The 26544-nt window shown below is 44.3% G+C and overlaps 1 protein-coding gene across 1 annotated transcript in view; it reads right to left on the bottom strand.

The window, feature by feature from the left end:
* atm (ATM serine/threonine kinase) overlaps nucleotides 1–26544 on the bottom strand; it is a 145314-nt gene that overhangs the window by 50049 nt on the left and 68721 nt on the right. Inside the window, exons 19-27 of the mRNA XM_070891313.1 lie at nucleotides 26225–26383; nucleotides 21488–21596; nucleotides 18735–18823; nucleotides 17651–17753; nucleotides 12585–12733; nucleotides 11733–11837; nucleotides 9089–9208; nucleotides 3271–3505; nucleotides 2860–3012 (exon numbers count right to left, since the gene is read on the bottom strand). Coding sequence (XP_070747414.1) covers nucleotides 2860–3012; nucleotides 3271–3505; nucleotides 9089–9208; nucleotides 11733–11837; nucleotides 12585–12733; nucleotides 17651–17753; nucleotides 18735–18823; nucleotides 21488–21596; nucleotides 26225–26383 — 1222 coding nt within the window. The remainder of the gene's footprint in view (nucleotides 1–2859; nucleotides 3013–3270; nucleotides 3506–9088; nucleotides 9209–11732; nucleotides 11838–12584; nucleotides 12734–17650; nucleotides 17754–18734; nucleotides 18824–21487; nucleotides 21597–26224; nucleotides 26384–26544) is intronic.

Below are 26544 nucleotides of genomic sequence, written 5' to 3'. Positions count from 1 at the left end.
CGCAGGTAGCAGTTAACGGATATGATGTAATTGGCATCACGGAGACATGGCTCCAGGGTGACCAAGGCTGGAAACTCAACATCCAGGGGTATTCAACATTTAGGAAGGATAGACAGAAAGGAAAAGGAGGTGGGGTGGCGTTGCTGGTTAAAGAGGAAATGAATGCAACAGTAAGGAAGGACATTAGCTTGGATGATGTGGAATCTGTATGGGTGGAGCTACAGAATACCAAAGGGCAGAAAACGCGAGTGGGAGTTGTGTACAGACCACCAAACAGTAGTAGTGAGGTTGGGGACAGCATCAAACAAGAAATTAGGGATGCGTGCAATAAAGGTACAGCAGTTATCATGGGCGACTTTAATCTACATATTGATTGGGCTAACCAAACTGGTAGCAATGTGGTGGGTGGAAGATTTCCTGGAGTGTATTAGGGATGGTTTTCTAGACCAATATGTCAAGGAACCAACTAGAGGGTTGGCCTTCCTAGACTGGGTGATGTGTAATGAGAAAGGACTAATTAACACTCTTGTTGTGCGAGGCCCCTTGGGGAAGAGTGACCATAATATGGTAGAATTCTTTATTAAGATGGAGAGTGACACAGTTAATTCAGAGACTAGGGTCCTGAACTTAAGGAAAGGTAACTTCGATGGTATGAGACGTGAATTGGCTAGAATAGACTGGCGAGTGATACTTAAGGGTTGACGGTGGATAGACAATGGCAAACATTTAAAGATCACATGGATGAACTTCAACAATTGTACATCCCTGTCTGGAGTAAAAATAAAACGGGGAAGGTGGCTCAACTGTGGCTAACAAGAGAAATTAAGGATAGTGTTAAATCCAAGGAAGAGGCATAAAAATTGGCAGAAAAAGCAGCAAACCTGAGAACTGTGAGAATTTTATAATACAGCAGAGGAGGACAAAGGGTTTAATTAGGAGGGGGAAAATAAAGTATGAGAGGAAGCTTGCTGGGAACATAAAAATTGACTGCAAAAGCTTCTATAGATATGTGAAGAGAAAAACATTAGTGAAAACAAACGTAGGTTCCTTGCAGTCAAATTCAGGTGAATTTATAATGGGTGAACAAAGAAATGGCGGACCAGTTAAACAAATACTTTGGTTCTGTCTTCACGAAGGAAGACACAAATAACCTTCCGGGAATATTAGGGGACTGAGGGTCCAGTGATAAGGAGGAACTGAAGGAAATCCTTATTAAGCGGGAAATTATGTTCAGGAAATTGATGGGATTGAAGGCCAATAAATCCCTGGGGCCTGATAGTCTGCATCCTTAAGTACTCCTTAAAGAGTGGATGCATGGGTGATCATTTTCCAACAGTCTATCGACTCCAGATCGGTTCTATTGCACTGGAGGGTAAGCTAACGTAACATCACTTTTTAAGAGAGGGAGAGAGAAAACGGGTAATTATAGACTGGTTAGCCTGACATCAGTAGTGGGGAAAATGTTGGAATCAATTATTAAAGATGAAATAGCAGCACATTTGGAAAGCAGTGACAGGATCGGTCGAAGTCAGCATGGATTTATGATAGGGAAATCATGCTTGACAAGTCTTCTAGAATTTTTTGAGGATGTAAGTAGTAGAGTGGACAAGGGAGAACCAGTGGATGTGGTGTATTTGGACTTTCAAAAGGCTTTTATCAAGGTCCCACACAAGAGATCGGTGTGCAAAATTAAAGCACATGGTATTGGGGGTAATGTATTGACGTGGATAGAGAACTGGTTGGCAGACAGGAAGCAGAGAGTCGGGATAAACGGGTCCTTTTCAGAATGGCAGGCAGTGACTAGTGGAGTGCCGCAGGGCTCAGTGCTGGGACCCCAGCTATTTACAATATACACTAATGATTTGGATGAGGAAATTGAGTGTAAATATCTCCAAGTTTGCAGATGACACTAAGCTGGGTGGCGGTGTGAGGAGGACGATAAAAGGCTGCAGGGTGACTTGGACAGGTTAGGTGAGTGGGCAAACGCGTAGCAGATGCAGTAGAATGTGGATAAATGTGAGGTTATTCACTTTGGTGGCAAAAACACGAAGGCAGAATATTATCTGAATGATGGCAGATTAGAGAAAGGGGCGGTGCAACGTGACCTGGGTGTCATGGTTCATCAGTCACTGAAAGTTGGCATGCAGGTACAGCAGGCGGTGAAGGCGGCAAATGGTATGTTGGCCTTCATAGCTAGAGGATTTGAGTATAGGAGCAGGGAGGTCTTACTGCAGTTGTACAGGGCCTTAGTGAGGCCTCACCTGGAATATTGTGTTCAGTTTTGGTCTCCTAATCTGAGGAAGGACGTTCTTGCTATTGAGGGAGTTCAGCGAAGTTTCACCAGACTGATTCCCGGGATGGCAGGACTGACATATGAGGAGAGACTGGATTGATTGGGCCTGTATTCACTGGAGTTTAGAAGGATGAGAGGGGATCTCATAGAAACATATAAAATTCTGACGGGACTGGACAGGTTAGATGCAGGAAGAATGTTCCCGATGTTGGGGAAGTCCAGAACCAGGGGACACAGTCTTAGTATAAGGGGTAGGCCATTTAGGACTGAGATGAGGAGAAACTTCTTCACTCAGAGTTGTTAACCTGTGGAATTCCCTACTGCAGAGTTGTTGATGCCAGTTCATTGAATATATTCAAGAGGGAGTTAGATATGGCCCTTATGGCTAAAGGGATCAAGGGGTATGGAGAGAAAGCAGGAAAGGGGTACTGAGGTGAATGATCAGCCATGATCTTATTGAATGGTGGAGCAGGCTCGAAGGGCTGAATGGCCTACTCCTGCACCTATTTTCTATGTTTGTATGAGACTTTTTTTTTGCTTGGATAATCTGAGACCAGTGAACATACCTCTAGTTTGTCAATCATCTGCTTGAGAATACCAAGAGAAAGACTCTGTTCCTGTTTATCCCAAAAGACCTGGGCCTCTTCCAGTTGCCAGGTAGAAATGCCAAACCCAACTGGATTGTGTTGTTTGATCTGGAAGATGGCTTTCTCTGCCAGCTGTAACCAAACGATGAATTTTATAAATAGATAATCTGGAAATATTCAGTGTAACTGCATTAAGAGACAGCCTGAAATGTAAACGAGGGAGAATCTAGTTTTCTTCCCATGTTATATTCCAGGTTACAGTGATAACATTCTGCAGTCAAAACAAGTACTGCTTTGTATTTCAAAAGTACAGCTTAATATTTTATATGTACCATCAAAAACACTACTCGATTTCCATAGTAAATAACAACTTTTAAAAAGGTGCTGGACCTGGGAATTTCTTGCTGCTCGTGCTAATTTTGCCATTTCAAGTAAATGTTCAGTCAGAGCATCCTTAATGACATCCTTCCTTTGACCATCCATTTCCTTTTTGATGAGCATTTCTTGAATGACTATCCTCATGGCTAAGATAGGTTCCTGGAAGGTAAAATCGCTGTCCTTGAGAAGCTGAAGTTGTTGCTGCCAGTTTCTGTGTACCTCATTCAAAGCTTCATCTGTTGCAGATCTGAAAGTGAAGAAAATATCCTGCACAAAATTAAAATTAAGTTTTGAATATGAACCCCATCAGTTCAGACTGCAGCAGTTTTTTGCTCACTTATCTCACCAATTTCCTCTGCACCTCTCCTAGTAAGTTGGGGCCGAAATTCAGGCGCGCCAGAAACCTAGTCCACTTACTGTTTTTTTGCCGCCATTACCACCGCTATATTTGCGACAGACATTGGATCGATTTTCACTAATTTTTTATTTTTATTTTTTAAATGGTGGCCAGCGGTAATGACCGGCGGGACTCGGGACTTTGCAGCGAAGTGGGTGGATCGATTGGAGCACAATTACCACGGGGAAATTCACCCTTCCAGTGAACGAGCGGCCAGGGTTTTCAGCCAGGCCCCGAGGAGGGAAGGCCTTGCAGTGAAGGCCATAGATGGTGCTGCTGTACCAAGGAGGGCAACTCGATTCTCAGACGCGGAGCTGGAGATCCTAATGCAGGCTATCAAGGGAGGGAAGAGAGTCCTGTACCCAGACTCAGAGAGACACAGTTGTGAAGTTTTTACTAATGCCTGGAGGGAGATAGCTGTGGAGGTCTCAGGGCCCTCCATCCATGATCGGACGGCTACCCAATGTTGGAAAAGGATGAGTGACACATCATCCATTTGTTGAAAGTGAGTACCTGTTCCACCAAATGCTGACCTTCCATCGGAGAGCCTCTCCGTCATCCTTCTCTTATTTCCCACCGTCACTGTATAGTCGCTGAAGCAGCATTTCATTGTTGAGGCCTATATGTGTGTGTGTATGTTCTCGCAATGGAGGATCCCTTTCATCTCACAGTTACAGCTGCATGTCAGGGAGACACACTTCTGCACTCATTTCTGATGCATCATCATAGTGGTACTCACCAATCATTCTTTGTTTTGCAGGCAAACTTGCTCATTATAGAATGGAGCAAAGGAGGACTGGTGGTGGCGATATTGAGGACATTGATGGCTCCAGCCTTACTGACACCCTCGATCGCACTCCATTGTTTGGGAACATGTCTGATGAGGAAGAGGAGGACACTGCTGGCAGCACCGCGTCTCTGCTTGCACCCACACGCGCCAGCTCAGATACTGGGAGTGCGTGGTCCGATCGAGTTCAGATAGTACAATGGTTTGCACCAAGGCCTAGAGGGCTGCAGCATGGTGACGGGGCTGGGCAACCTCAGGTGCCACCTTTCCGGGGGGGCGAATCCGCACCAGAGTCCCTCTGAGGAGGACTCAAGATGAGCCCATCAATGTTGGGTCTTATGAAAGAAGGGTGGAGGCCATGCATTCCCAGATGTTGGGGGCACTGGCAAGTGTGCCGGGGAGATTGTCGGAAGTGGTGAGGAGCGTGGAGTCGTCGACCTCCCGCATTCTTGACAGCTCTGCGCACTCCATGGAGCCCATCATTGCCAGCATGCAGGCTATGGTGAACTCCCAGAGAGACCGTGCGGATCCAGCTGTGAGGCTGCAACTTGCAGGTGATGTGGGAGCTGCATTGCAGCATAGGCACAAGGGAATGAGCGCATCGGTGCTGCTTTGGAGACGATGGCCACGACTCTACAAGAGTCGACGGAGCGTCTAAGTACTGTCATATCTGGTGGCTTTGACACAGGCTGCTCTTATGCAGTCTCAGTTCGATGCCACCCGACACCTCACTGTTGCCTTCGCGGCTGGGTCCACCACGGACCTTCCGGTGTGGCGCCACAGCATCGATCTGAGCTCCCTTAGATTGGTGGTGGTGGTATTGTACTGCCCCCGGTGAGTGACGCAGGCTTCTCAGACCAGGATATGGATGATGCGCTCCTTCAGGATCGCAGCATTCCTGGCCCCAGACCGGTCACTTCACCAGTACCTACAAGCATGGAGTCGCTCGAGCCAAGCCAGACTGAACCCTCCCAGGAGGGTGCTGACCAGTCTGCAGCCGGCCCTTCCAGGGCCAAAGCTGGTTGAGGGTGCCCTATAAGGACATCTGCAGCTTCCACACAGGGAACACTGCAGCCTTCCCATAAGTCAGCCACAGGGGAGGCACTGAGGTGCAGTAATAGGATAAGCGCATGTAAGAGGGGTTATAAGGAAATGCACAAGGGTGAGAAATTATGTTTTTGTGTTAGTTTTTTGCACTGTTTTTTGTTGTGTTACTTGTTTGCAATGATTTTGATGATGTATTAACTCTTTATTTATTTGCACCAATATCTGGGCAGGTGTATAATTTAATGCTGGGCAACTATGAATGAAGGCACGCTTTGGGATGACCATGGAAAATAGAAGTTGAAGGGTTATGTGGGCATGAAATTATCTACATTGAGCAGAAATTGAGACGGGTCTGCACTTCCCTTGCAGGTTTGGGATGGCGACGGCGCCTCCTGGGTTTCTGGTAACACGCATCCTGATCCTCCACCTCCTCCTGAGGTGCTACTGCTGGATCGTCCTCCAGCGGCTGTCCCCTCATGACAGCCAGGTTATGCAGCATGCAGCAGATGTCCACGAAGATGGAGACCTATTCAGGCGAGTACTGCAAAGTGCCACCAGAACAGTCCAAGCAACAGAACCTCTGTTTGAGGATCCCGATGCAATACTCAATGATGCATCTGGTGGCAGAATGAGCGTCGTTGTATGCATGCTTGCCCGCAGTCCTGGGGTTCCGAAGGGGAATCAGCAGCCAAGTGGATGCGGAATATCCCTGGTCCCCAAGCAGCCATCTGCAATTCTGGTTTGGCGCAGTGAAGTTGGCGGGCACACTGCTCTGGCGCAGGATGAAGGAAACGTGGCTGCAGCCTGGATACCTGGCATCAACTGCCATTATCCTGCGCTGGTGGTCGCACACCAACTGGACATTCAGGGAGTGGAATCCCTTTCTGTTCATGAATATCTCTGGATGGTTTTGTGGCGCCCTCCGTCCGATGTGTGTGCAGTCGATGGGCCTCTGCACCCTGGGGAACCCTGCAATCCGGACAAATCCGGCCTGCCGCTCCATCTGCTTCTCCCTGTTCACGGGGAAGGAGATATATTGCACTCTTCTCATAGGGAGCAATCTCCCTGCCTCTCACAATGTGGACAAGGCGTTCCCCTGTTAACACTGAGCCCATTAAATCTCAAGGCTGGACCCTCACTAGGGGGCCTCTGTGGAGCAGAGAATGAGGCCTATAAGCAACGACTAATCACTGAGAGTGAAAAACTTTTCCAAACTCTCAAAGTTCTCAGAAGTCTGCTGCCGTTTTTGCAAATCCCTACAAAGAATTCCGCTAAATTGTTGTAAAACAAAACCTGATCCCAACATGCCTTCCTTTTTCCCTCGCTGGCGGTCTCAAGCAGCCCGGCAAAGAGCACCGATTCAAAAAGCTGGCGGGGGAGTGTCAGAAAACAGGCAGCCTTTTTTATGCTGCATATGGGTGCCAGGGCAGAGTGGCAGTGGTGAGCACTCTGATTGTGTCATCACTGCTGCAATCCACATACCACCGCGGAAGCCGGGACGGAAGTGGACACCCCCCCAAAAACTCCCACGCTAAATATTGGTCGTGACAGCCATTCGACTGCAAAGCGGAGGCCATTGGATTCCGCTGCCTGGCCGCTGTATTTCGGCGGTATCGGTATTATTGGGACCCTGAATTTCGGTTCTGTTGACTCCTGGCTGATATGTGGAAACATAGAAAATAGGTGCAGGAGTAGGCCATTCGGCCCTTCGAACCTGCACCGCCATTCAGTAAGATCATGGCTGATCATTCCCTCAGTACCCCTTTCCTGCTTTCTCTCCATACCCCTTGATCCCCTTAGCCATAAGGGTCATATCTAACTCCCTCTTGAATATATCCAATGAACTGGCATTAACAACTCTCCGCGGCAGGGAATTCCACAGGTCAACAACTCTGAGTGAAGAAGTTTCTCCTCATCTCAGTCCTAAATGGCCTACCCCTTATCCGAAGACTATGTCCCCTGGTTCTGGACTTCCCCAACATCAGGAACATTCTACCCGTATCTATCCTGTCTAGTCCCGTCAGAATCTTATACGTTTCTATGAGAACCCCTCTCATCCTTCTAAACTCCAGTGAATACAGGCCCAGTTGATCCAGTCTCTCCTCATATGACAATCCAGCCATCCCTGGAATTAGTCTGGTGAACCTTCGCTGCACTCCCTCAAAAGCAAGAACGTCCTTCCTCAGATTAGGAGACCAAAACTGAACACAATATTCCAGGTCAGGACTCCCCAAGGCCCTGTACAACTGCAGTAAGACCTCCCTGCTCCAATACTCAAATCCCCTAGCTATGAAGGCCAACATACCATTTGCCTTCTTCACCGTCTGCTGTACTTGCATGCCAACCTTCAATGACTGATGAACCATGACACCCAGGTCTCGTTGCACCTCCCCTTTTCCTAATCTGCCGCCATTCAGATAATATTCTGCCTTCGTGTTTTTGCCCCCAAAGTGGATAACCTCACATTTATCCACATTATACTGCATCTGCCATGCATTTGGCCGCTCACCTAACCTGTTCAAGTCACCCTGCAGCCTCTTGGCGTCCCCCTCACAGCTCACACCGCCACCCAGTTTAGTGTCATCTGCAAATTTGGAGATATTACACTCAATTCCTTCATCCAAATCGTTAATGTATATTGTAAAGAGCTGGGGTCCCAGCACTGAGCCCTGCGACACTCCACTAGTCACTGCCTGCCATTCTGAAAAGGACCCGTTTATCCCGACTCTGTGCTTCCTGTCTGTCAACCAGTTCTCTATCCACGAGAGTACATTACCCCCATTACATGCGCTTTGACTTTGCACACCAATCTCTTGTGCGGGACTTTGTCAAAAGCCTTTTGAAAGTCCAAATACACCACATCCACTGGTTCTCCCTTGTCCACTCTGCTAGTTACATCCTCAAAAAATTCCAGAAGATTCGTCAAGCATGATTTCCCTTTCATAAATCCATGCTGACTTGGACCGATCCTGTCACTGCTTTCCAAATGCAATGCTATTTCATCCTTAATAATTGATTCCAACATTTTCCCCACTACTGATGTCAGGCTAACTGGTCTATAATTACCCATTTTCTCTCTCCCTCCTTTTTTAAAAAAAGTGGTGTTACATTAGCTACCCTCCAGTCCATAGGAACTGATCCAGAGTCGATAGACTGTTGGAAAATGATCACCCATGCATCCACTATTTCTAGGGCCACTTCCTTAAGTACTCTGGGATGCAGACTGTCAGGCCCCGGGGATTTATCAGCCTTCAATCCCATCAATTTCCCTAATACAATTTCCCGCCTAATAAGGATATCTTTCAGTTCCTCCTTCTCACTAGACCCCTGTCCCCTAGTACATTCGGAAGGTTATTCGTGTCTTCCTTCGTGAAAACAGAATCAAAGTATTTGTTCAATTGTTCAAATATAACTCTCTAGGGGATACAGCCAAGCCTGATCCTGTCCTCAATTGACATCCACCCATGTGCACTTCCTGTAGTTTAAGCAAAGATACCCCAGTAATGTCTCAAAGTGCTTCACAAACAAAGAATAAATATAATTAGCACAGTAGGAGAATAAAAAAAATAGTAAGTGGTAATAAAACATCAGCTGGTTACCTGGACAACATCTGTCCAATGGTTCCTAGTTCTCCAAGTATCTGCAATCTGCACAGTGTGGGGTACAGAGAGTAAACCGATTCCAAGCTCCCTTTGCATAATTCTTCAACTTCTTTCACCCTATTGGCATAATAAATTGTAACTCAATGTCTTTCTGATGTCCACAATGAATGCAAATTAATATAGAACACAAAAGCAACATACTGGATACTGGAAATCCGAAGCTGAAACAGAAAATGCTGGAAACACTCAGCAGGTCAGGCATTCTTCATCGATAAGAATTAAGAAATGCCAGTCTCAGAGCTTGAGGACTTAGAAACATAGAAAATAGGTGCAGGAGTAGGCCATTCGGCCCTTCGAGCCTGCACCACCATTCAATAAGATCATGGCTGATCATTCACCTCAGTACGACTTTCCTGCTTTCTCTCCATACCCCTTGATCCCTTTAGCCGTAAGGGCCAAATCTAACTCCCTCTTGTATATATCCAACGAACTGGCATCAACAACTCTCTGCGGTAGGGAATTCCACAGGTTAACAACTCTCTGAGTGAAGAAGTTTCTCCTCATCTCAGTCCTAAATGGCTTACCCCTTATCCTTAGACTATGTCCCCTGGTTCTGGACTTCCCCAACATCGGGAACATTTTTCCTGCACCTAACCGTCCAGTCCCATCAGAATTTTATATGTTTCTGTGAGATCCCCTCTCATCCTTCTAAATTCCAGTGAATAAAGGCCCAGTCGATCCAGTCTCTCCTCATGTCAGTCCAGCCATCCCGGGAATCATTCTGGTGAACCTTCGCTGCACTCCCTCAATAGCAAGAACGTCCTTCCTCAGATTAGGAGACCAAAACTGAACACAATATTCCAGGTGAGGCCTCACCAAGGCCCTGTAGAACTGCAATACGTCCCTGCTTCTGTACTCAAAACCCCTAGCTATGAAGGCCAACATTCCATTTGCCTTCTTCATCGCCTGCTGTAACTGCATGCCAACTTTCAATGACTGATGTACCATGACACCCAGGTCTCGTTGCACCTCCCCTTTTCCTAATCTGCCGCCATTCAGATAATATTCTGCCTTCGTGTTTTTGCCCCCAAAGTGGATAACCTCACATTTATCCACATACTGCATCTGCCATGCATTTGCCCACTCGCCTAACCTGTCCAAGTCACCCTGCAGCCTCTTAGCGTCCTCCTCACAGCTCACACCGCCACCCAGTTTAGTGTCATCTGCAAACCTGGGAGATATTACACTCAATTCCTTCATCTAAATCATTAATGTATATTGTAAATAGCTGGGGTCCCAGCACTGAGCCCTGCGGCACCCCACTAGTCACTGCCTGCCATTCTGAAAAGGACCCGTTTATCCTGACTCTCTGCTTCCTGTCTGCCAACCAGTTCTCTATCCACGTCAGTACATTACCTCCAATACCATGTGCATTAATTTTCCACACGACTGTCTTGTGTGGGACCTTGTCAAAAGCCTTTTGAAAGTCCAAATACACGGCATCCACTGGTTCTCCCTTGTCCACTCTACTAGTTACATCCTCAAAAAATTCCAGAAGATTTGTCAAGCATGATTTCCCTTTCATAAATCCATGTTGACTTGGACTGATCCTGTCACTGCCTTCCAAATGCGCTGTTATTTCATCTTTGATAATTGATTCCAACATTTTCCTCACTACTGATATCAGGCTAACCGGTCTATAATTACCCGTTTTCTCTCCCTCCTTTTTTAAAAAGTGGTGTTATATTAGCTACCCTCCAGTCCATAGGAACTGATCCAGAGTCGATAGACTGTTGGAAAATGATTATCAATGCATCTAGAAAATGATCATCAATGCAACTACTATTTCTAGGGCCACTTCCTTAAGTACTCTGGGATGCAGACTATCAGGCCCTGGGGATTTATCGGCCTTCAATCCCGTCAATTTCCCCAACATAATTTCCCGCCTAATAAGGATATCTTTCAGTTCCTCCTTCTCGCTAGACCCTCGGTCCCCTAGTACTTCCGGAAGGTTATTTGTGTCTTCCTTCGTGAAGACAGAACCAAAGTATTTGTTCAACTGGTCTGCCATTTCTTTGTTCCCCATTATAAATTCACCTGAATCTGACTGCAAGGGACCTATGTTTGTTTTCACTAATCTTTTTCTCTTCACATATCTATAGAAGCTTTTGCAGTCAGTTTTTACATTGCCGACAAACTTCCTCTCATACTCTATTTTCCCCCTCCTAATTAAACCCTTTGTGTTCCTCTGCTGAATTCTAAATTTCTCCCAGTCCTCAGGATTGCTGCTTTTTCTGGCCAATTTATATGCCTCTTCCTTGGATTTAACACTATCCTTAATTTCCCTCGTTAGCCACAGTTGAGCCACCTTCCCCGTTTTATTTTTACTTTAAACAGGGATGTACAATTGTTGAAGTTCATCCATGTGATCTTTAAATGTTTGCCACTGCCTATCCACCGTCAACCCTCTAAGTATCACTACAATTAACATGAGAAAGAAAATTATGATGTGTAGTAAATTTCAGTATCAGTAAAGACTAGCAGGCCAATTTTAGTTACAATGAAAAGGAAATCTTGCTTCAGAGTTTGCCAAAAGTGGATTAAATCCTGAAAGAATCATGAGTAGTGATTGCAAAGTTACCTGGCAAACTTCAAAACCTCACGGAAGGCAGTGAATTCTTGGTCTTTTAGAGACTGCAACGCATAGTACACAGATTCATGATACCCGGGTCCTGAAGTCTCATCTCTGGGAATGGAGAAACAGAAAATAATCAGCCAAATCATTTAGGAAAACAAAAGTGAATCAATTTTCAATTACCTGCACAACTCCATAACTAAATGACAAAGTATGAGTAATTTAAAGGAGAGTATATTGAACCAAAGGAAGTGGATTTGTTTCTTTAAGTGTTTTAAATATTTTGACAAAGGGTGAAGGTCACCTTATCGTACCAGGGGACCAAAAACATCTATCCATCCTGTGGGAAACATTGGTAATAGCATGAAAATCTACATTGAAAACAAAAATTTAAGTTACAAATTTTGGCTGTGCTCTGGCTGCAGTTATACCATAATGATGTGAAGTACCAGCAGTGCAAGATCACCTCTTCAACGTGGTTCTTCAGCAATGCTAAACTACCAGTCTTGATGCACTTGAAATTGTTGTGATACATGTTGGAAATTGTCTGCCGCAAAAGAACACTCAGCATCAACACCAAGAAAGCAGTATATAACTAGGGGATTAGAGTTCTGTTCAAGCAGTGACAGACTGAAGTTGTTATAAAGCAAACATTGAATACAATTTATAACTAAAAATGAGTTCACAAATTGCTAACATAATTTCGAAAGTGTAGTAATGATTGTAGGCTTTTGTTTGAGGCCCTAGAACTTGCATTTAATACAATAACAGTTAATTCACAAATCCAATCTGCCAACAATTTTACAATAAAAGGTTAGCACAACGCAGTTTATTTGAAGCAGGAAATTTTGTAGTTACCTGCATGGGGGGACATGATCCCATTGCATGTTCCTCCAGGCTGCCTGGAAACGAATTTCCTGCAATTCCTCACACCATTCTGCATTTTCAGCTTCAAGTCCCTTTAGATATGTCGTGAGAATGTGGCATAGTCCAAAGTTCTGTAAAGCCTACAGTCAATAAATGCAAATCAACTATAGATTTCATCAAACTGTTGGTGAGCATGTTAAAAAGAAATAGATAAACACATAACTGAATATAGGAATTGCCAAATGGCTACTAACTGCATATTCTCAAAGTTTTTATAATTTGCAAATTTATAAAAACTGTAAATCTGAAATAAAAATTGGTGGCCGTACCACCCACTGCCACCGGTCTCCCCTCTCTGCCAGTTTCCACTCGGGCTGCAGCAGGCGGGAGGGGAGTACCGCTGGGAACCGCCCACTGACGGCTGCTGGCGGCCAAGTAGAGCAAGTGTCCTCCCGCCCGCTGAGCTGCCAGATTGGAGCGGGTGGGAATCGGCGCCAGCAGAGGGAAGGACTGCTGCGTGGAGCACACAAGAGATTGGTGTGCAAAATCAAAGCACATGGTACTGGGGGTAATATACTGACATGGATAGAGGACTAGTTGGCAGACAGGAAGCAGAGAGTCAGGATAAACGGGTCCTTTTCAAAATGGCAGGCAGTGACTAGTGGAGTGCCGCAGGGCTCAGTGCTGGGACCCCAGCTCTTTACAATATACATTAATGATTTGGATGAAGGAATTGAATGTAATATCTCCCAAGTTTGCAGATACTGCAGACACTAAACTGGGTGGCAGTGCAAGCTGTGAGGGGGACGCTAGGAGGCTGCAGGGTGACTTTGACAGGTTAGGCGAGTGGGCAAATGCATGGCAGATGCAGTATAATGTGGATAAATGTGAGGTTATCCACTTTGGGGGCAAAAACGCAAAGACAGAATATCTGAATGGCGGCAGATTAGGAAAAGGGGAGGTGCAACGAGACCTGGATGTCATGGTTCATCAGTCATTGAAAGTTGGCATGCAGGTACAGCGGGCGGTGAAGAAGGCAAATGATATGTTGGCCTTCATAGCTACGGGATTTGAGTATAGGAGCAGGGAGGTCTTACTGCAGTTGTACAGGGCCTTGGTGAGGCCTCACCTGGAATATTGTGTTCAGTTTTGGTCTCCTAATCTGAGGAAGGATGTTCTTGCTATTGAGGGAGTGCAGCGAAGGTTCACGAGACTGATTCCCGGGATGGCAGGACTGACATATGAGAGACTGGATCAACTGGGCCTTTATACATTGGAGTTTAGAAGGATGAGAGGGGATCTCATAGAAACATATAAGATTCTGATGGGACGGGACAGGATAGATACAGGTAGAATGTTCCTGATGTTGGGGAAGTCCAGAACCAGGGGACACAGTCTTAGGATAAGGGGCAGGCCATTTAGGACTGAGAGGAGGAGAAACTTCTTCACTCAGAGAGTTGTTAACCTGTGGAATTCCTTGCCGCAGAGAGTTGTTGATGCCAGTTCATTGGATATATTCACGAGGGAGTTAGATATGGCCCTTACGGCTAAAGGGATCAAGGGGTATGGAGAGAAAGCAGGAAAGGGGTACTGAGGGAGTGATCAGTCATGATCTTATTGAATGGTGGTGCAGGCTCGAAGTGCCGAATGGCCTACTCCTGCACCTATTTTCTATTTCTATGAGGCAGATGTAACCCTGACGGTAAGTACAAAGACCTGCAAAAAAAAGTTAGTGAACATCTTTGAATTTTTTTTTTTTTATACAACGTCTTACCAAGATGGGGGTCCCCTGAAGGTGTTCCGGTGTTTATTTATTTTTGGTAATGGTTTTTATTTTCAGCTCCTCCACCCTCCCTGGGCCCGACTCCATCCTCAGTGGCACTTGGGCGGCAAGCGCATTTGCCGCCGAGATTGAGAGCTCCTGCCCGCTGCTGCCCAGATTGATGGTGTAAGCCGTTATTTTGCCACCAGGCAGTACTGCCACCTCTTTTAGAGGGATCTTCCTGGCAAAGTATTGCCCAGTCTCTCGGCGGCCATTGGCAGTCCTTTGGATAGCACTTGGGTGGGCCTTGGCTTTGACCAAATTTGGGCCCATAAAATACTGGAATACACAACAGGTCAGTCAACATTTGTAAAGAGAAGAGGAAGGTTATGGTATCTCAGGTGTGCACCTTTCATCAGAACTGAAAGCTAAAATTAGGCAATTTAGAAAAGTTGGAAATAAAAGAGAAAAAGGGGTAATGAATCAACAGATATGCCAATTAAAAAAGGCGTGTTAACATGTTGAATGACCTGCAAACTGGTTAATAAAACAGCTGTGATAAAGACTTGTCAGTGAGGTTATGGAGGGATAAAAAGATTGTGCAAAAAGTGGCGCGTGTAAAAAGAGGAAAATAAAGAAAGCTGCAATGAAAAAAAAATTGTAGGTGATGTTGTCAAGGCTGTATTTATTGCCCAAACTTAGTTGCCTCGAGAAGATGGTGAACCTTCATGAACTATTACTGCTGCTGCCCTTCTGATGGTAGAGCTCCCACAACGATATATGTCCAGGTGAGGATGGTGTGTGACTTGAGGGGAACTTGGAGGCAATGTTGTTCCTATGACATGGGCATTCTTGCTCTTCTTGATAGGGAGACTGCAGAGCAGGGAGGTGCTGTTGACACAAGTTGTTGCAGTATGTACTGCAACCATAGTAAACTGATAATGAGGTGCGGGTCCTTCATTGAAACATCTGTGAACTCCTGTGGAAGCAAGTCATCCTCACCCGAGGGACCGCCTATGATGATGATGCATGTTGAATCAAGACACCAATCAAGTGACTGCTCGGCACTGGATAATGCTGAGCTTCCAGAGTGTTGTTATGGCTGCACCCATCCAGGCAAGTGGTGAGTATTCCATCATACTCCTAACTTGAGCCTTGTAGATGGTGGATAAGCTTTCAGGAATCAGAATGTGAGTCACTCGTTACAGAGTGCCCAGTCTCTACGCTGCTCTTGTAGCCAACATGTTGATATGGCTGCTCCAGTTAAACTTCTGATGAATGGTGAGGCCCAAGATGTTAATGGTGAGGAACTTGGCAATTGAAGGTCGTGGTGAGGTGGTTATTCAATGCTTGGCACTAATGTAAACTGCCACTTGTCAGCCCAAGCTAGAACGACCTTCTGTAGGCTGGAATTTGCTGCTTCATTATCGTAGGAGTTGTGAAGGGAGCTAAATACTGTGGAATCGTCAATCAACAGCTCCACTTCTGACCTTATGACAGATTGTGTAGAGCCAAGGGCACTGCCCTTTAGAATTCTTGCAGAAATGTCCTGGGGCTGTGACGATGATCCTCCTATGATCGTCCTCCTATGATCATCTTCCCATGTGTCAGACATGGCTCCAGCCACTGGAGAGTTTCCTCCTTGATCACCAGTCTTGCTAGGGCTCCTTTGTGCCATAGTCAGTCAAATATGACCTTGATTTTGATCGCAATTACTCACCTCTCCTGTGGCAATCACCTTTAGCATCCATGTCTAAGCTGTAATGCAGTCTGGAGGTGAGTGGTTCTAGGAGAACCGAAACTGAGCATCGACCAGTAGGTTATTGATGAATAGGTATCACTTGATGGTGCTATTTGGCTTCTTCCTCTATCACTTTGCTTATAATTGCGAGGTCAATTTAGGACGGTAATTGGCTGGGTTGGATTTATTCTATTTTATTTGTGGATAAGTTATACATAGCCACTTCTCTGGTTTTATGGTGACGGAGCAGTAACGTGCTGGGCCATCATTATGTATCCTGCTAATGGCCCAAAGTGCCTTATGGATGCCTAGTTTTGAGCTGCTACATCCGTCCAGTCTGTCCCACTTATCACGATAGTTGTGACACGATAGTTGATGAAAGGGTGTTTTCTCTATGGAGACGAGACTTTGTCTTCACTTTTACCAATGCTATTATGGAAAGATGTGCATGCGACAAGGTCAAGTAGGTTAATTACTCATGCTGATTCCATCAACCTCTGACACAGGCCCAGTCTGGCAGCTACATCGTTCAGGATTCGGCCAGTTTGGTCAGTGGTGGTACCACCAAGCTGCTTTTGGTGAACACTGAAGTCCCCCACCCAGAGTGCATTCTATGCCCTTGCTTTCTTCAATGCATTCTCCCAAGTGTTCAACTTAAATTAGTATTGATTCATCAGTTGAGAGGTAGGCATTGATCTTCAAGTTTCCTTAGTCTTGTTTGATCTGAAGCAATAAGTCTTCATGGCATCTGAAGTCAGTATTGAGGACTCCCAGGGCCACTGTACTCCTACCTTTGGTTGGTTTTTCCTGTCTGCGGGATAGCAATGGAGGATTCTGGAATGTCGTCTAATAGATACAACAGAGTACAGTTGTATCAGGGTGTTGGTTTTCTAATCCGTGGAATAGCTCTCTGAACTTGGGCATCAATTCTTAGGTGTTAGTGAAGAGTACTTTGCGGGAACAATTGGGCTGAGATTGTACAAGTCTTGTCCCAATATGATACCCAGGTCATTCCTTAACAAGTTAATCTGATATTTTTCTTATTATTGAGTTTTGTGCCTTTTTTAGGTTGCTAGTCCAGTACCACAACACTACTGTACTCAAACTTCTTCAAATCAAAAGAACCTTCCTTCAGGCCCACTCCCTCGACTAAGAATGCAACATGATGCACAAATAAACCTCCATAGGTAATAACATTTTACAATTTTAAATGGCAAGAATGCTGCTCCTCATTGTGGTTCTAACCCCTCCCTAATGCTGCTGCCACTCACAGATTTAAAATGGCCACTAACATTTTGAGGAGCGCAGGTTGAAGGGTGAGCAACTGAACACTCACAAAAACAGGCATAAAACACGGGAGGTCAAGCTACTGGCCCACACCACAGGCTGACTAGTCAACAGAATGGTCTCTAACATTTTTTGCAGGTTTACAACATGAAAAACGTGCAGAGCCCCTCAATATTGAGAACCAGTGCGTTAGGCAATTATAATTGTTACAGTTTACAATATAGTACATAATTAATACCACTTTCAGGACCCAAGACATCAACATACCTGGACAATACCAGCTTGGCGTGTTGAGACAGGGAGATTCATTTCAATATCATATGTTACAAGAGCTTTGTCCCACAGTGCTTCATGCTCATATGTTCGAATTCTGTGTAAAATTAAAAAGCAAAATATCAGTTTATGTAAACGGGACCAAACAAATTAGGGTTGCTTTCTACTAAAATTAAATATTAAAGCCTGTTTAATGATCAAGTATCCATTTGAACATTGTTTGTTTTTAATTTCTCTAAAATAATATAATTTCCCATTTCCAATCAGCCATGAACTCATTGAATGGCGGTGCAGGCTAGAAGGGCCGAATGGCCTACTCCTGCACCTATTTTCTATGTTTCTATGTACTATAGCCCATATATAAATGCAAATATTTCTGGTTTAGTTCTCCCATCACAACCGACTTCCACTTTGATGCTTCTAGAATCATAGAATGCTGCAGCACAGAAAGTTAATCTGGTGGTTTCTCCACAGGTCTACTAATCTAATCCAACCTTCCTGCTCGCTCCCATATCGTTTAATATTCATCCTTTTCAAGCATCTATCTAATTACCTGTTTCACTGCAGAATTTCACATTCTAACCACCTGCTGCGTAAATAATTTTTTTCTAATTTCCCCTTCAATTCTTATGATTATTATCTTAAATTTATGCCCTCTGATTACCATCTCAATAGGAAAAAAAATCTATCGCTATTTACATAACTCTTTATAATCTTGAAGATGTCTATTGGGTCACTCAATCTTCTTGGTTACAAAGAAAATAGCCAAACTTCTCAAGTCTCTCTTCATAAATATAACCCATCATCCCTGGTAACATCCTAATGAATCTATGTTGCACCTTTTCTATTGTTTTTATATTCTTTGTTCAATGGAGAGGGTCAGACATGACATAATGATGGTTTGAGACTTTAAAAAAAAATCTATTCTTTTCTTGAATATATTATTAGTCAGCCTGTACCTCAGGCACAAAGGATTGGCCACTAGAGGGCTGCCAACACCCAGGGAACTGTAAACCAGCAGGAGTAACTGCCTTCAGAAGTGGGTAGAGTATCAAGTATATTTAACTTCGGTTTTTACCTGGCAAGTGGGTGTAACATCTTCCCTCCACCGCAGCCATACAAACTATCTGGTTCTCCTATACTTCTGTACACATCAATCAGGAGTTCCTAATAGAACACATATTAGTTTAATCACGAACATCTTTTAAACTGCTACAGCCCTCACTTTCTCTGATGTGACAATGCTACCGCCTGGAGCCCTTCCAATACTAGGCAAATTCTGGGGTCCAAGATCTTGGTCAGTCTTTTACAAAATGATGTAATTTTAAAATATTTTTCCAGAAAGCAGAATGCAGCCATTATGATGCTATTCTTCCAAACAGTTGATATTAGATTTGCCAAACCTCTACAATTGCCCTAGAGTCTCCAGGAATTAAAGATCACTCTCCTGCATATTGCTGTGAGTAACCTGGGAGAAAGATCATAGGTGCATTCAAAAATTGTGCAATTCTTTTTCATTTTCTTCAAAAAATGTTTATAGTAATAAAATTTGAGATGGGAATAAGACTGACTGGGTGGGGCAGTTGAAGGTGCGGTCATGTGATGAAACCTCAGGTAATACGTCCAATCAGAGTTGGCAACTCTAGTAGCTGTATAGTATTGTATTACTGATAGCTGCAAATGAGAAAATAGTTTAAATTATTGAAATTTATTCTTCATGTTAAGAATTCGGAACATTGGAATTAGTAGTAATATACTGTATCTCTCAATCAGTACAGCAAGATATTGGCAGGCTACAAACTTTAAAATAACGAACAGCAACTCATCACTATTATTGTACTCACTGCCAGACACACCTGATCAGCGGTAGAGAGAAAACTCTTATTGCAGTGGAGCTAAGTTTCAATTCATACTTCTTGTCAATTAATTGATGGGAGTGGGGCACAGGCTTGGAGGGTGAGGAGGAGCAGGGTGCTCCAAAAGCTACGAGGGAGGAAGTAGAACTAGAGTACTCAGGATGGCACCAGTGGTAGGAAGAGCTGAAGCACTTCAGGTAGGCATGGGAGAGAGAGAAGCAGAAGCCGAGCAGCAGGTTCATCACTGGCCAATATAAAAGGTGCACTCTCGATCATAGGGAACATGAAGTCTGCTTACAGGAGTGACGGGAGACACCGAACCGGAGGAAATAATTAGCCTCAAAATGTTTTAAATTGTGATGGCGTGCAAAAGAGAAATGGTTATGTGGAATACTTTAAATGGTTCTTCCCAAAGGGTGCAGGAGTTTCCAACTTGAGTGTGTGCCGATGCTGATTTGCACCCATTTCTTGTGAGGCCAAAGTGAGGAGCACACTTACCTTCAACTTCTTCCTGATACCAGCTGCTACCTCGCACGAATTTTCAGCCCCCCCCCCCCCCCCCCCCGCAAACAAATGTGCTACAGACCAAACTTTTCATATACCAGTAACCTTTTTCAAATTAGGTAAGGGGCTTCTGTTACAAAATTCAGTGCAGCTTGCCCTCTGAACTACAAGTGGAGATGAGCTTATTGCATGGGCTAGAGTTTAACCCCATTTTCACAAATCAGGGCTTATATTCAAACCTCTAGTTTCCATTGCCACACATAATATGACACCCTATAGCAACTTCATGCTATTATCTGATGTTCAATGCTGGTAACATAATTTCTGCAACGGAAAATAAAGTATATGCGCCAGACCCACTCTGTTTCGCTGCCTCTGAAAATTCATTCTCCAGAGGAACTTAACCTCAACCAGCAGAATCCTGGCCAGATTTAATCAACATAACAAAAAACGATTATCTGGTCATTATCACATGTGGGAGCCTGCTGTGCGCAAATTGACTGCCGTATTTCCTATATTACAACAGTGACTACACTTCAAAAAGTACTTAAATTGGCTGTATAGCACTTTGAGATGTCCCGAGAGCATAAAAGGCTTTGTATAAATGCAAGTCATTCTTCTAAATTAGATAGGCTCCAACTGAGCAGGCAGCAGGAGGGTCACAGTCGAACACTGACTGTCAGTAAATATTCTCGTTCCATTTACAATGGGATAGATTCTGAGGCTTTGCGCGCAGTGGCAATGGCCCAAAAATGATGGGGTACGACTTATCGTTCCACTTCTCAGACAATGTGACTGACGCTATCATCCCAAGTGGTTGGGGGCGGGCCTTTTCAGTAGACAAATTGGGATCCCATGAAGTATGGTGGTGCAGTAGTTACGTTACTGGACTAGATATCCAGAGGCTGGGCTGATAATCCTGTTAGAACACGAGTTCAAATCCCACCGTGAGAGAATTTGAAATAAAAAGCTGGTATCAGTAAATTTCTATGATTCTATGAAAAAAAGGCTCAAAAGGGTAAGTTGTGATGTGAGATTTCTACAGGTATTCAATGTATATAATTTTAATGTTCAGGTGTCAACGAATAAATGTTACAATTCTTGTGCTGCAGTCAGATTAACTTTAAAAAAAAACTGTATCTGGTAATTCAGTTCGAGAGGATTAGCTATCACTTAGTTTAGTCACATACGGGACACTATGATTGCGGTCAAATGTAATTCTCACTGTAGCTGTGATTAGTTTCCATTATTGGGATATAATAGCTGTGACCAGCTGTAACTGACTGAAACAGGGACATCATGAACTCTTGATTTGTTCAAGCAGCAATCTATTCCTCATACATTCCAGTGTTTAACATGAACGATTGAGTAGAGGCTAGTTATTTCCTATCTTGGAGACCTTGCTGCAGGTATGGGAAGAGAAGATAAACTTTTTAAAGGAGACATTCACAAATCCATTTTGTTTCTATACCTGTAAACTGATCCCCGTTTCCTCTTTGCTTTTGCTGCTCAAGCTGGAGACTGTTTGCTCTTGGCTCGCCTCATCAAACTTTAGGCTGCGTGCTGCTTTGTAAGAACTCCTTACAAAACCAGAAACATAGTTATTTAAACGTAGGTTGTATCACTGCTGTATCTTATTACTTGTGTCTCCTACAATTATTTATTACCCGTTGCACAGAAATAAATTTTCACACTATGCTTTTGAACCAGCTGTTACATTTTTGGGGTTACTTTATTCTTTCTTTTACTCTAGATATTTTTGGCTTCCATTGTAGTAATTTTAACCCCATAAACTAACGGATTTGGGCCGGTGAGAAGTTAAAATTTCAAAACCCAAACCCAACCCACCTACTTCAGGTTTTAACGAAGACAGGACGTGGGCAGGTGACCAAACTGTTCACAGGAGGCAGGTTCTGTATTGAAAGTTTTAAGAAGGCTGTGTGCCTCCATTTTTACAAGCTTTCTATTTTTAAACTCAGGTTGGCCAGGTTTCTCAGGCCTTGGGAAACCCAGCAGGTAAAAGGAGGTGAGAAGGGCTGGATCCATTAAGTCAAATGCCTTTACAACACTGCTTGTGGGCAAAAGGAACAGGAGTACTTCATCTAATGAACAAAATGTTGAATCATTGTGGGTGGAGATTAGAGATAGTAAGGGGAAAAAGTCACTGCTGGGCGTAGTTTATAGGCCCCCAAATAATAACTTCACGGTGGGGGGGGCAATAATCAAGGGAATAATGGAGGCATGTGAAAAAGGAACGGCAGTAATCACGGAGGATTTTAACCTACATATCGATTGGTCAAATCAAATCGCAGGGGATAGCCTTGAGGAGGAATTCATAGAATGCATACGAGATTGTTTCTTAGAACAGTATGTTACAGAACCTACAAGGGAGCAAGCGATCTTAGATCTGGTCCAGTGTAATGAGACAGGAATAATAAACGATCTCCTAGTAAAAGATCCTCTCGGAATGAGTGATCACAGTATGGTTGAATTTGTAATACAGATTGAGGGTGAGGAAGTAGTGTCTCAAACGAGCATACTATGCTTAAACAAAGGGGACTACAGTGGGATGAGGGCAGAGTTGGCTAAAGTAGACTGGAAACACAGACTAAACGGTGGCACAATTGAGGAACAGTGGAGGACTTTTAAGGAGCTCTTTCATAGTGCTCAACAAAAATATATTCCAGTGGAAAAGGGCGGTAAAGAAGGGATAACCAGCCGTGGATAACCAAGGAAATAAAGGAGAATATCAAATTAAAAACCAATGCGTATAAGGTGGCCAAGGTTAGTGGGAAACTAGAAGATTGAGAAAATTTTAAACGACAGCAAAGAATGACTAAGAAAGCAATAAAGAAAGGAAAGATAGATTACTAAAGTAAACTTGCGCAAAACATAAACAGATAGTAAAAGCTTTTACAGATATATAAAGCAGAAACTAGTGACTAAAGTAAATGTTGGTTCCTTAGAAGATGAGAAGGGGGATTTAATAATGGGAAATGTGGCAATGGCTGAGACCGTAAACAATTATTTTGCTTCGGTCTTCACAGTGGAAGACACAAAAACCATGCCAAAAATTGCTGGTCACAGGAATGTGGAAGGGAGGACCTTGAGATAATCACTATCACAAGGGGGGTAGTGCTGGACAGGCTAATGGGACTCAAGGTAGACAAGTCCCTGGTCCTGATGAAATGCATCCCAGGGTATTAAAAGAGATGGCGGAAGTTATAGTAGATACATTCGTTATAATCTACCAAAATTCTCTGGACTCTGGGGAGGTACCAACGGATTGGAAAGCAGCTAATGTAACGCCTCTGTTTAAAAAAGGGGGCAGACAAAAGGCAGGTAACTATAGGCTGGTTAGTTTAACATCTGTAGTGGGGAAAATGCTTGAAGCTATCATTAAGGAAGAAATAGCGGGACATCTAGATAGGAATAGTGCAATCAAGCAGACGCAACATGGATTCATGAAGGGGAAATCATGTTTAACTAATTTACTGGAATTCTTTGAGGATATAACGAGCATGGTGGATAGAGGTGTACCGATGGATGTGGTGTAATTAGATTTTCAAAAGGCATTCGATAAGGTGCCACACAAAAGGTTACTGCAGAAGATAAAAGTACGCGGAGTCAGAGGAAATGTATTAGCATGGATAGAGAATTGGCTGGCTAACAGAAAGCAGACAGTTGAGATAAATGGGTCCTTTTCAGGTTGGAAATCGGTGGTTAGTGGTGTGCCACAGGGATCGGTGCTGGGACCACAACTGTTTACAATATACATAGATGACCTGGAAGAGGGGACAGAGTTTAGTGTAACAAAATTTGCAGATGACACAGAGATTAGTGGGAAAGCGGGTTGTGTAGAGGACACAGAGAGGCTGCAAAGAGATTTAGATAGTTTAAGCGAATGGGCTAAGGTTTGGCAGATGGAATACAATGTCGGAAAGTGTGAGGTCATCCACCTTGGAAAAAAACAGTAAAAGGGAATATTATTTGAATGGGGAGAAATTACAACATGCTGCGGTGCAGAGGGACCTGGGGGTCCTTGTGCATGAATCCCAAAAAATTAGTTTGCAGGTGCAGCAGATAATCAGGAAGGCGAATGGAATGTTGGCCTTCATTGCGAGAGGGATGGAGTACAAAAGCAGGGAGGTCCTTCTGCAACTGTACAGGGTATTGGTGAGGCCGCACCTGGAGTACTGCGTGCAGTTTTGGTCACCTTACTTAAGGAAGGATATACAGGCTTTGGAGGTGATACAGAGACGATTCACTAGGCTGATTCCGGAGATGAGGGGGTTACCTTATGATGATAGATTGAGTAGACTGGGTCTTTACTCGTTGGAGTTCAGAAGGATGAGGGGTGATCTTATAGAAACATTTAAAATAATGAAAGGGATAGACAAGATAGAGGCAGAGAGGTTGTTTCCACTGGTCGGGGAGACTAGAACTAGAGGGCACAGCCTCAAAATACGGGGGAGCCAATTTAAAACCAAGTTGAGAAGGAATTTCTTCTCCCAGAGGGTTGTGAATCTGTGGAATTCTCTGCCCAAGGAAGCAGTTGAGGCTAGCTCATTGAACGTATTCAAATCACAGATAGATAGATTTTTAACCAATAAGGGAATTAAGGGTTATGGGGAGCGGGCGGGTAAGTGGAGCTGAGTCCACGGTCAGATCAGCCATGATCTTGTTGAATGGCGGAGCAGGCTCGAGGGGCTAGATGGCCTACTCCTGTTCCTAATTCTTATGTTCTTATCTAGGCCCAATAAGCTTACCTGTAAACCCTGCGAGATCTGTCCGACCCCCTTATCTGCCCCTGCAATCACCGCCCCCTCCCCAACCATGCTCTATCCTCCTTGCGACCACTATCTCGCCCCCGTCGTCCCTTGCAATCTCCCCCACCCCTAGACCTGCCTTCTCCTGTGCTGCGGCCTTCTGCTGCAGGCTTTCCTGCCCGACAAGCAGCCGTCCTGTCAATCAAGCTGGCTGTTGGGCAGGAGACCAGGAGAAAAAAAATTTAAACTGCCGTGTGTATTATGACAGAATTAAAGAAGTCAATACCATTCTATGGGCCCAAGTTTCCACATGATTTGCGCCCGATTTTTAGGAGCAACTGGTGGAGAACGGACTATCTTAGAAATCGCAATTCTCCACATTTTTTTTTCTGCAGTTCGAGTCAGTTAGAACAGTTTCACTTTGGAACACAATTTTTTCTTCAAAATTGGGCGTGTCTGGCCACTGACGCCTGATTTCAAAGTTTCCACAATGAAAACGTACTCCAAACTAACTTAAAATGGAGCAAGTGAAGATTTTTGTAGAACTGAAAAAACCTTGTCTACACATTAAAAAATCAGGTGTCCAGAACGAGGTGGAGGGGGGGGGGGGGAAAGGGAAGTCATTAAATTCTATAATAAATCCTTATTTATACTTATACAAATAGTATACAAATAAATCCAACCTGAATAAAAATTTATAAGCAAAGAAAAGATTAAATAAACCATCTTCCTACCTGTGTGAAAGTGCTTCAGCCAGGGAGAATGCTGCAGGAAGCCTCACAAGTTGAGGCAGCCGTTCGTTCCCGCGGGGGGAGGGGGGGCGGAGGAGGAAGCCATTCGTTCCCGCGGGGGGAGGGGGGGCGGAGGAGGAAGCCATTCGTTCCCGCGGGGGGGGGGGGGGAGGGGGGGGAGGAAAGAGAGGAGGCAGCGGCGGGTGTGAGGGAAACGGCTGTCTCAACTTTGAGGCTTCCTGCAGCCTTCTCACTGCTGCAAGAAGCCTCAGTGCTGATGGCAATGTGCTTTTATTAAAAAATGTTCAAAAATTAAACAGCTACAAAGAACTACAAAAATGGCCGAGTGACAATGTTTCCATCACACTGCGCGTGCGCGAACACTCCAACGCGCACGCGCAGGGTTGCCGGCAGGAAAAAAACTAATTTAAATGGTACCCGCCCCCTCCCACTTACAAAATCGGCGCAAGTGTAGGCTCCGCCCCCTGGGCGCCGCACCAAACAGACATGGAGCTGCAGGGCGCTCCAGAATCGCGCGTTTTTTTTCCGGCGCCGTTTTCGGCGCGAAAAACGGGCGCCCAGCTCGGAGGGGCGCCCGTTTTTTATCGTGTGGAAACTTGGGGCCTATATCTTATACAAAAATGTGTTATTTTGTCATGGGCACATTTCTAATATCAGGCAATGATTTGCTACAGTTCCAACTGGTACCGTTTCAATTCCTCCTCTTCAGATCTGATCTTATCTGCATAGATTTCTGCACATAGCAAGGCTGTAAAGTGAGCAGCACATGACTGGGCTGTCAAAGCAACCTCCAGGTAGTTCAGATCCAGCCAGAAATTGTCATTCCATACAGTGCTCAGCTGATGTCTACAATGAGAAAGATGCAAATAATAAATTGATAAAATAGGTTTCACTTGAATGCTTCATTTCAGACATTTGAAATTGAAGTAAATCAAATAGATCAAATGTAACTCTACAAATATGTGCTAGCATTAATGTAAACATTAAAACCAAATCATTGTGCTACA

Source organism: Pristiophorus japonicus, chromosome 10, assembly GCF_044704955.1.
Source record: "Pristiophorus japonicus isolate sPriJap1 chromosome 10, sPriJap1.hap1, whole genome shotgun sequence".
Lineage (NCBI taxonomy): Eukaryota > Metazoa > Chordata > Chondrichthyes > Pristiophoridae > Pristiophorus > Pristiophorus japonicus.
Note: the sequence above shows the minus strand (reverse complement) of the source record. Positions and strands in the feature narration are given on the sequence as shown.